Source organism: Mizuhopecten yessoensis, unplaced genomic scaffold (assembly GCF_002113885.1).
Source record: "Mizuhopecten yessoensis strain PY_sf001 unplaced genomic scaffold, ASM211388v2 scaffold5197, whole genome shotgun sequence".
Classification (NCBI taxonomy): domain Eukaryota; kingdom Metazoa; phylum Mollusca; class Bivalvia; order Pectinida; family Pectinidae; genus Mizuhopecten; species Mizuhopecten yessoensis.
The window spans coordinates 32,352-44,343 of record NW_018405928.1 but is presented as its reverse complement, the minus strand read 5'-3'; the positions used below and the strand labels follow the sequence as shown (position 1 = coordinate 44,343).

Sequence of the window (11,992 nt, the reverse complement as noted above, 5' to 3'; positions counted from 1 at the left end):
GTCTAATACCAAAACACTGGTAATGCTATAGTTTGAAAGACTACATATAGAAATATAGAAAGTAACAATGAGGAATCGAGGTTGAATGCATACAAGATATTGGTTCTGACACTTAATAAGTAATGGAATTCGTCTCCGATTTCGTGTAAATCACTTAACATACAAACCCTTTCTTTTCTCTCCGTCTCCTGGTTTCAGTCGGGCGTTTATAGCTTCAAGTTCTGAACATTGCTAATTAATGTAAGTACATTTTTATCGGTAATTTCCACTTTCAGCTATTTTTTAAACATCCAGGTTGTTTATACATGTATTAATTACTGTCGATTGAATTAATTGGTCATAAAGGAAAACGAGTGTAAACGTTAACAGATCTTGCTTTACATTTGTTTGGTTGTGCCACACATCACAGTAGTTACATTTTGTAATGTGATATGACATTAGCTCATCATATTTATATCTCTTGTATTATTTCATTTATTGTATGATAAAATGGTATTCATTGTGATCAAATTATGCTATTTCTCAATTATGTAAAATTTATTGTGGAGAGGGCCTTTAATTGTAATGTTGATATAACTTATGCAATATAATATGTTAAATCACATGTGCCACACAATCGTCAAGAACATTCTTTACAAACACAACTCATCCACGAAGCGTCACGTTTGGTTTATCAGTATTAAACATATACCCACGGAATTAGATTATCTAAGTCCGTGATATATTGACTTAAACTTTTATCGTCGTGTGTTTGTTTTGTTTGGAGTTTAACTTGCACCAGCCATGGTCTTCGGGACGGAGTCATCACCGGAAAGAGAAAGTAGAAAGAAAGACTTAATGTGAAAGTAGACAGGAAACGAAAAAGATCACAAGTGTTCCAATGGGACAACAGATCATTTTGGGTCTCTTACATGTCCTCTTTGTGGAGGAAGAAAATGGCCTTTCGGTGTATCTGTACATATATATACCAGGGACGTATAGTGAAGGGGATTAGCAACTCCCTCTTTGCCTTACCAATCTTATGACACGTCAATCTAGACTTACCTCCCCCTGATTCAGGAGCAGATAGCGAGCGCCACCTATCTCAATTTTGACAAAGCAAGATGGCGTCGATACAGCTTCGTTAGATACAGAAGTTGGCGTGAAAACAAACCAATCGCGATAAGTGTTCNATTTTTTTGGTATTAAATGTTAAAGGCTTTACTAAATAGAATTGCATATTAAAAGTATCGACAAGATGTCTATATAAATAACATTTAGAAGATGTTTCAAACGCACCACGTAATTCCTGAATAAATACGTCATGCAGACGTTGGGTATACATTTCCACAAATTGTTTTTCATTTGGAACATATTGAACATCCCAAATATGATTAAAACCCATTCTATATAAATCATTTTTAACATGATAAACCCAGTTAAGTTTACAATTCGGCTTTTTGACATTAAGCTCAAGTAGTGCATCATAGCATGCTTTTAGTACACAGTTATTTGTATTCAAAATATTTAACCAGTATTTAATTATAGCTACTTTGCGCTTTATATGTAAGGAATAACTTCCTGTCTCAAAGTAAACCATAGAACTATTGACGGTTTTCTTAACGTTTAATAAATCTTTAAGAAAGAGAAGATGGACTTTTTCGATTTGCGGCGATAAACAATTACCCCATACCTCACATCCATAGTTCAGTATGCATGTCACATATGTATCAAACAAAGATAATTTAGTTTCAGTATTAAGGATAAAATCTTTCATTCTTCTTTTTAAAAGATAAAAAGCATTCCTGCCTTGAGATGCCAACGTGTTTTGTGCTACGGTGAATCTTCCATTATAATAAAAAACTAATCCTAGATATCAAAATTTGTCCACTATCTCAATTGACTTGCCATTAAACGTCCAGTTTTCAGTAGGTAAGATTCTTTTACTTTTTCAAAAAATTACAATTTTAGTTTTATCATAATTAACAGTTATAGAATCTTGACTGGGGCAGAGTTGCCAATCCCCTCTATATACTGTCCCTGGATATACGTAGTTGTGTTTGTAGATGTTGCGGCTGATTCTGTCATCATGGACGTCAATTCAATTCAATTCAACTTTATTCTCTTTCACAATACAATGTATAGAGAAACATATTTACAATATAATATATAGTAATTGTAGTGTTCGTAGTCGGTAGTACACAGTACTGTTTTATAATATATACACATTTATATCGAGGAGGTCAAATACTGTTATTAATTATTCTAATAAAAGTACAAAGTTTCTTCAGTGTTTTTATATTAGTAGTATTCATCAATTCATTAAACTTAATTACATTTGGTCTCGTCCAAAAATATTTGTCTATGTATAAAATTCGAAACCCAGATAGTGACGGACACTCAAGCAAGTAATGGAATTCGTCACCAATTTGCTGACGTCGACGCTCCCTATTGATCGATATGAAATCGCGCTATCTTGGCTAACAGCCACACCTTTGACTGTTTACAATAACAATATTGACTTTCATGTAGAAGGTGCCATGTTGTGTTGTTTTGACTGAATGGTCATTAATCAACATCCAATACTCTATTTTGTTACGATCAAACCATGTGAAAATAATACCAATATGATTATTCCATACCTGGCCAAAGCTAACAGTGCTTTGCATCACATTTGTAAACATATTTTATTAGTTTCACATATTTTATATCAACAGGTTTTACTACGGCTGTGCACACGGCGGCTTGTTCACACGGCCCCAATAATTCATTCAATGTTTCTCGTGTTCTGTGCACACGGCCTGTAGTTCATTGACCGAGTTGCACACGACGTAAACATTGCACACGTATCGTCTGCACACGAGTTCGAAAAATCCCATTTAGTATAAATTGAACGTCACGTTTCTTTCGAACATACTCAAAGCAACCTAGCTATCTGTTCCACGTCCATTTGGGAGGAAATAATCTGATCTAAGATGTCTGAAGGTAAGTGTATACATATCTTGGTTCAGTATAGAACACAGGGGCGCGACACAACACTCCTACACACTGCTGTCCTTAGGGATACAAATGCCACCTCCCTTTGATAAAATGGGAGTCGGGACATGTAGATATTTACTGGTTTAACTTACACGTGCTGTCATTTAAACACGATCGGAATTAACTTGTGATTGTATTGATGTGACGGAAATATCTCCACCCTTTCTTTTCTTGGAATATGTGTTAGTTTGCATTTTACACATGGAAGTGTTACAAGGTCTAACGCATTGATGTTTATTATTATTTCATTTTTTATTTTTTTACATTTTTTTTTACTTTTCTAAACCGAAACCATCAGGTTAAAGTTTTCAGGTTATATTAGGCGTTTGCCATCTATCCATAGGTATGCATGCTAAGTAAAACATGCTGATGTTTTACATGGATGTTCAGTGTGTAGCCATTCGTGCGAGTGATTATGCTGCAATGGTGTCTTTGACACAATCCCTCGTTAAACGGGAAATACCTCGACCCTACCAGCCATAATATGCATCTTACTTGTGTTTTGTATATAAAATTATATATTTTATTCTAAATTGTGATATTTTGTAATGCAATGCCTATTTTACCTGAATAAATATTATTATTATTGTTTAAAATGATTCCCAAGACTCGAATTGATACATTGAAACTTGTTTTGAACCAGATGTGTAATTTTGATGTTTTAGATCCTAAAATAAAAAGTTTACAAAGCAAGTTAATTAGCTCCAATTAAACTGACTTCGGGAAAGCTGACTTTTACATTGTTTTATTCGTCAGCTGCGTTCTGTGAGAAATGCCCAGGAGGCAAATGTGGATGTTCTGGAACGTGCTGCGATGGATCAAGTTGCTGCAGCTCTGACTGTCGCTGTCCCGGATGTAAGGTCAAGTGCGCATGTTTTGGTAAGATCATATTTATTAAGTTGGGAAACTGGGGGAAATGTTAAAGACCTTAAGACATTTTGTTTTTGTGATGGTGGTGTTAATGACGATGTTTTGAAAACATTAAAAAATGCATTCAATCAATGATAAAATCATCCTCGATATCCAGGGGTTACGCTCACTTTAGCTCTCTACAAGAGCGAAAGGGAGCGGAACCCCTGGATATCGAGGATGCTCATCCACAAGGTGCTGCATATTGAGCCTTCTTTTTTGCTATGACATATTCCAGGGGTTTAGGGAGCGAAAATGAGCGTAACCCCTGGATATCGATGATGTGATATAATACGATTAACGCAATATTATTATGTGTATACGTTGAAACCTATTTAAGCTCACGATCTGAAGTTATAGTTTGACTAATGAAACGGTGTCCATTTATTCTAGGTAAGACCATGACTTGCCCCGATGGCCTGTGTCAGCCTGGACCAGACTGCGCCTGTGGGGAGGGGTGTAAATGTGGAGCTAATTGCCCATGTCCAAGCTGCAAGGGAGGATGCCAGTGTGAAGGTGAGCTATTGAACACACACGACACAAATATTATAACTAACTCACCTTGGACGAGAATATCAAACAATCGTTGGTTCAGAGCCGCCCGGAGGCGTTTTCATAGAGTGTCAGTAAGAATTGAATAGTTATGACATCACAATTACATTCTGTCATTGACAGTGAAATTGTCTTCTGATTGTTACCTGAGGGTGATATAATAAAATATTATCATTTTTAAACATCTTGATTTCACAAAAACACCTAAAATTGACGTGTTTATTTATTGCTATACATCTTGCTGTAAAAAAACAGCTTTTTTGCAAATCGCATTGTAGGTTTTAATTTTGAAATTATCCTAGTTTTTCCAAATACCGATGATATTTTCCCAATTCCTGATCAGGGGCCCTTTCCCAAATTAGCTGGCAAAAACCCTTATGTCATATGTTTGCCTCACGTTAAGTCTTTACCACGTCCACCCTTTGTTTTCATTGACAGGTGCCAAGTTCGTATGTTCGGTAGAATGTCAGACCGGAAAGTGCTGTGGGACTGATTCCTGCAAGTGTGATGGGAAATGCGCATGTCCAAAATGTAGATGCTCCTGTTCCGGTAAGTTAAACTGTGTTAACGATCTATTTGATTTAAAATGATTTATTACCTCATGTTACTGAAATAGCATTGAACACAAGTTATTACACCATTATCATTGTATTTTACCAAAAAACAAATATAATGTTCGACATTTGGCAAAGATACATGTTGTTTGTTTTAATAAATTTGTGCACATTTCTTAATATCAATATGTACCACAAAGAAGTTACTCTGTTTAAATGTGCAACTTTTTTTCAACTAATGATCAAGTAGAAAAACAGTGAAATCATAATTGCTATGAGACATGATAATAAATTGGATTGTTCTGTAACCAATGACTGTTATATTGTCACCATCAAAGACCGTGGTATTTAAGTTCACTGTGCTGTTTGATATAATACATTCCACTTGTTATATTGTAGGGTCTTGCTCCTGTGGCAATAAGTGCACCGGACCATCATCATGTAAATGTCAAGCTGGCTGCTCCTGCAAGAAATGAAGCCTAGCTGGAGGACCTTCATCCTTAACCAGAATTTTTGTGTCGTCATCATTCCAACGTTTGGGACCAGTGTAAACTGTATTATTCTCAACTTCTCACTAGAACATTTTGCATAATTTTGGTGTAACAGATACAATACCGTTAAAAAAAGTGTTTTAAATAAAACATTTGAGATTATACTGTGTACACAAACATTACTTACTTTTTATTTATGAAAATGAGCCACATGAATAGTTATCTGAATATTGTTGTTATACAATGTATGTAATAAACAAAATATAACGTTTGTTCCGTAGCTGTTTTTTGTGGTGTACACCAACAATATATATGTATAATACAATACATATATATACATATACATGTTATACAATAGCTATATTTTCAATTATAGTATATCAATTCTATCTTCTTGTAATATGATGTACATGTAACTGTTCTGTTTCACTGTGTCTTGATAAAGGAGCGGATCGCTCCGAAAATTTTGACAACCTAAAACTTGTCCACACTGTTGGAATTACTTCTTTGCCCCATATAATACAATAGAGATATACCGTCACATACAGCAGGTGGAGTGGTCGAATAGTTTAGTCACCCTACGCTAAATCGGCCCAAACCTCAAACTAATTGCAAAAGACTTTATTTTGTTTTTTGGAATTTTAGTTATCGGTATTATAACGGGAAAGAAGTCTCCTGGAATCAACTTTGGTAAAATATTTTTTTGACCTTCTATAGGATCAAGAAAATAAGGAAAATCACATATCTGACCACTTTTGAAGTGTAATATCAATACTGGATATATAAGATTAATCGTATAGCAAGACAAACTGAAATATAGTACAGATTTACCAAAATGTTACAGCAGAGGTATTGCATTGAAAAATGATTGAACTATGATAATGGCTCAAAAGCATTTTGAGCTTGACAATATTGGCTTTTGTTTTCTATTTAAATGCAGAAAATACTAATTACTTAAACTCGGTGACCATATGAGTCTATATCTAGCTTCTTAAAACATCACATTTTATCTAATATTAATGCACGAAAAATGGTACATTCACATACAAAAAAAATATCAACCATCTAAACTGACAAAATGTGCCGATTTGGTGTTAACTTATGTCCAAAATAAACAATTTACCTATTTCTGCAACATGTAATTTGAAACGGGACAAGCAAATGCTTACAAGCATTTTATATCCATTTGTATGTGTGCAGAACTTATTGGAAATGGTTATTTTGGGAAGATAAGTGTACAAGCTCTGATGGTGAAAACTTCATCTCGTGCAATTTTGCCTCAACAATGAAAAAATGGCAAAGTCCATGATTATGAACAACGAAAATCTATATTTATATGCACCAGTTTTGTCCGATTTACAAATGATTTTGCCAGTAAAGCAATGATAAAATGGATGTTTTTGTGAGATAAATTTGAAGTTCAACATTCATACAATTTCGTCATTTTATTGAAAATTACGTATCTCTCCATTCTGTTCTATTGTGTGAAAGAAAAAAATCCGAGATTAACCTTACTTCCCCTTAATCAAGAGGACCATGTTATGGTGGTAATTCCTGCCGAAAGATTTAGCAATCAAGATAAAACACAATTTTTTTTTACATTTCTGTTGTCCAAAATCATGGACTTAGCCATTTTGATGACATTATTGCCAAGAGTAACTTGCATAAAATCTTGCATGCATGAATTCAATCTGATTAAATCATCTGTTACATGTCTAGGCGTAGTACAAGATAACGAAGCCATGTAACATATGATTTTAATCAGATTGGCATGAATTGAAATATTGTTCGATTTGGACTTTAAAAACCGCTCCCAGTCAGCCCCGCAGGCCAACTTTGAACATTCATAAAATTATAATATGTGAAAGAAAAAATTCTCATTTATGAAACTTAAATACACAAATCAGTTTTAAATGCATTTCTACAAAGTCAGATATTAAGTGATTAACTTAATATTCTCTCTCAAAAATGCAACAAAAGCTAATATATTCGACATTTGGAAAATGCTTTTAGCAATATTCATGGTGTGATATTTTTTCAATATGATGGTTCCTATTTACTTTTTTGGCTAATCTGTATTGTACACTGATTGGTCTTTCAATACAGTTAATTCCTCCTATTCAGTGTTACACAAGAGGTTAATATTAACACTTCAATGTTGGTCCAGTAAGCAATTATTCTTATTTTCTTGATCATATTTCGGGCGAAAAAAAACATCTTCCCAAAAGTCGATTTTTGTAGATTTTTTTTTCTGTTACACAGTATAAACCAACCTGTATGAAAAACCATAAATAAGTTATGTTGCAATTAGTTTGAGGTTTATCATAGGGTGACTAGACTAGAACGTTTACAGTACATCACCAGCAGAGTACTGTGCGCTTTCTAGGGAGGAAAACGTTACACTATTGCCGTTGAGATTTAGGGTTCTTTCAGCTAAATAAAACTTCAAAAAAGGGGAATCTGAATTGGCAAATAACTACAGACCCATTTCTTTACTTCGCTGCATTGGCAAACTTTTCGAACGAATAATTCATAAGCTCATCTATAACTATTTCTTCACCAACAAACTTCTATATACTTTCATAGACCTAAAGTAAAGGGACCGCCGACTCCCAGTGGCGGGAAAATATGTTACCGATTTCGCAGTGCCCTCACCGGGTGTCATACAATATCAAGGCCGATAACTCGTACCGTCTATTCGCCATTGGTAAACACTCTGGGAGTGCTGTCGATAGAAATTTTGTTAAGCATGGATTTCACACAACATTAATTAAACGAACTGTTTGAGGTATGTGTGTTATTCTAATATTATATTCCCACACCTGAAATAGAAAAAAAGCAATACCTAAAAGCATTATTCGTGGTCACATAATCTCATAAATTTATAATATGAAATTAATGGTAACAACTTAAATATAACATTTTTGTCTTCTCACTTATTTTTTATTAAATACAGCTTCATACTCGGCCTCTCACAAACATGTGACATCATACAAAATTATAATAATGTAAACATATGAGTCATTACAATAACAAGTACCGTGTCATTATTTGGAGTAGATAGATATATTTTTTAAATTAAATAAAAACAATTAAATCACGACCACATGTTTACCTATATTACAATTGTCACTGTCCAATGGATTCCACTAAAATTGCATAAAGGTCTGTTAATAACTTAATAGTTTTATTTCTTTAATTATTTTAACTTATTTGCATATTTTGGTGTATATTTCTGTTAATAACATATTTCTGTCAATAAAATATTTCTCCTAATTGCATATATCTGTTAATAAATTCTTTTCGAGGAAAATATAATAAAATCCACCCTTGCCGTATATAATAAAAGATTTTAATATTATAATAATAATGAACGTTATTTACCCTCGGTTACCATCTTGAGCCATCAGCTCTTTTCAGAGATGGCCGAGCGGGAAAAGTGTTTACAATATTTACATTAATTTACAGGAGACGGGGGAATTTTTATGATGGAGGAAACCGAAGGACTGAGAAAACCATCCTGTCACCAGAGAGATCTAGCAGGAAACTCTATAGACATACCAGGGCTCGAACCTAAACACTATATCGGTCTATTGCTCTCTGGCGGTCACGCACCACTGAACTACCTTGTCCATGCATTATACCACTGGGACACCCGAAATATTACTGTATACTGGGAAACGTCTGCCCGGTATTAACTTTTGTCCACAATGGTGAACACAACACTAAAACTAGCGTTTGACGACAAAGCAATATTTTATATATATAGAGGATGGCAGTGGGTAAATTTAACACTGGGCAAAAAAAAAAAAGGATTGTATCATCACTTATGTGAGGGCTTGTTTACTGCCGAGCGAACGTTTCCCCGTATACAGTCAGTATTGCTAAAAGGTTCTTATTCAGTGACATTATTTAAATATTATAAATTTATACAATATTAAAGGGGCATCACGCTGAAGTAACTATTTTTTGTCTTTTTTTTTTTTAAATACTACATAAACATATCAAGTGAGACTCCTTATGAAAATAACGATCGGATTTGGCTGAAATAGTTTCATAAAAATGATTAAATCTAAGATAATCATCGGCATTTCTACCTGTCTGACCAACGTATTGTTCAGGGATTTCCCTCTACTAGCGCATGCGCATTGCACACCATTTCGTTTTCAAAGGAGAAAATAACTTCCCTAGCAGTTAGTACGGTGCATGTATTCTTCCGGATAGCTAATTCCTGTAGGAACTCTATCTAAATCAGAGATTTATAACGATAGAGTTCCTGCAAAGCTCCTATATAAAGATGTATGAAATGGAGGACGGGAAGTTTTCAAAGTACTCACGTGGTTTATAGTAATTGAACATTGATATCGCCAACGAAACTTGTAAATCCCAATAGATAAATGTTTCAGCTATACTATCCAACTAAAAAACCTGATATAAATGCATTGCACATCACCGCAATAGTTCTTAATTCCAACGTACCCAAAATCTGAGCTGCGCTGTCTCTCGCTGGGACCGGGGCTGAGCAGGACCGGGGCTGGTGAGGACCGGACCGTCATGACTCGTCCGGACTTGGAGCATGATATAACAGTTGGACATTTTATAGTGTTTAGTGTATATGGTCTTCATCTGGGACATTCTTATCAGGAAATAACGCAGATATTTTTCATTTATACATTTATAAACTAAAGGAAGATAATGTTCAGTGTATATGGTCGTTCAAATGGTTGTATTAATTGAGAAAATAGAACCACGACTTATAAGAATGATTATATGCCGTATAGTTTATAACTTAAGCTGTTAGCGTATACGGTCCTGAGCAGGGACATCCTGCTCAGGAAATCGAGTACTAATTATATCCGTATTGATGTATCAAATACACGAAGGTGGCAGTGTTTACAATCTTGAGAGGAATAAAGATGGTTAATAGTATTTTATCTTTGTATTCAACGTCATAGTGTATACGTCCTGTGCAGGAAAATCCTGGTCAGACAGGATATGTTATAGTGAATCTATCCGTAGTTATTTATAAAATATATGAAGGCAGCAAAGTTTGCAGTCAAGAGAGGTGATTTTGAAGTAGAAAAACAACAATCTCTTTAAATATATGTTGATATTGGAACGTATCCGGTAACAGGGACATCCATATCAAGATATCAAGTACTCATTATATCCGTATTAATGAATCAAATACATAAAGGTGACAGTTATTAGAGTCAAGAGATGAGTAATTATGATTGAGAAATAGAAATTAAACTATGTCTATAGTATTTTATCTACGAGTTGCATACTAGTATAAGATCCTAAGCAGGAACTTAAAGATTAGCGTCACATGTTAGGATTTTCAAATAGGAAAGTACTTTACATCAACAATGAAATACTTAAAGCATACTTCTTATAACGAACACGGTCCTGGGCGGGGACATCATGATCAGGAAAAAAAGTAACCCCCCCCCCCCCCCCCCCCCAACTTTTCCCATATATAGATATAATATTTATAAACTATAGATAAATCGCTGTGTATATTGTCATTAGAGAAGTCGTATTAATTGAGAAACAGAACCCAGACTTACAAGATGGTTATAAGCAGTATAATCTATCACTATAGCTAGGAGCGTATACGGTCCTGACCAAGAAAACCAAATGGAAATAATTTATATGGTTATTTATTCATCGATTACACAAAGTAAGCAATGTGAACGGCCAAGAGTAGCGTCATTTTTAAATACATTACATCAACAATGAAATACTTTAAACATGCTTATAACGAACACGGTCCTCGGCGGGGACATCATGATCAAGAAATAAGATATATATTTCCATGTAGCTTAACATTTATATTGTCAATGTAGGAAGCAGTGTCTTTAATCATAAGAGGGGTCGTATCAATAAAGCAATACAATCCCAATTTATAAGAATGATTATAAGCCGTATTGTCTATAATTATATAGCTAGAAGCGTATACGGTCCTGACCGGAGCCATCCTGATCAGGAAACCACGTGCTCGTTATATTCGAATTAATTCATCAAATACCACAGTTGGCAATGCGCATAGGTAAGAGATGGCTGAGTGTGATTTAGAAACAGAAATTAAACTATGTCTAAAGTATTTTATCTTCCATATATAGATATTAGAACTTCTACGGTCCTGAGCGGGGGCAATAAATGTCCCCTCGCAGGAGGGCTCTGGAGCGTGCCAATATGTGAAAACAACCCAATATGTGAAAACAGGAAAAACTATATTAAATTCATTAATTACTGTGTTTAAATTACTTATTATTCAAACTAACTCTAATGTGAACCATCTCAACTAATTCAATCCACTAATTAGCAAAAGATTTTTTTTTCACTTTTCACGAATTGGGTTGCACATGATAGGACAAATCCTATAAACCCAATATGTGAAAACATGAAAAAAATGTTTAAAAATCCTAAATAACTTTCTGTTAACTACTAATTATTCAAAGAAGC

General features: G+C 34.4%; 1 protein-coding gene across 1 annotated transcript; it reads left to right on the top strand.

Annotated features, from left to right (window-relative positions):
• Positions 1-2,855: 2,855 nt before the first annotated feature.
• On the top strand, positions 2,856-5,692 carry LOC110450393 (keratin-associated protein 5-2-like). Its single transcript, XM_021497879.1, has 5 exons — positions 2,856-2,964; positions 3,775-3,897; positions 4,321-4,443; positions 4,918-5,028; positions 5,433-5,692. The coding sequence occupies exons 1-5, from the start codon at positions 2,955-2,957 to the stop codon at positions 5,507-5,509; spliced, it is 444 nt and encodes a 147-aa protein (XP_021353554.1). The 5' UTR covers positions 2,856-2,954; the 3' UTR covers positions 5,510-5,692.
• Positions 5,693-11,992: the final 6,300 nt, after the last annotated feature.

What these genes read in the sequence shown, in the direction of transcription:
- LOC110450393 (XM_021497879.1), top strand. An exon ending in GGTCAAGTGCGCATGTTTTG is followed by an intron (nt 3,898 to 4,320) that starts GTAAGATCATAT and finishes CATTTATTCTAG; the next exon opens with GTAAGACCATGACTTGCCCC. An exon ending in GGGAGGATGCCAGTGTGAAG is followed by an intron (nt 4,444 to 4,917) that starts GTGAGCTATTGA and finishes TTTCATTGACAG; the next exon opens with GTGCCAAGTTCGTATGTTCG.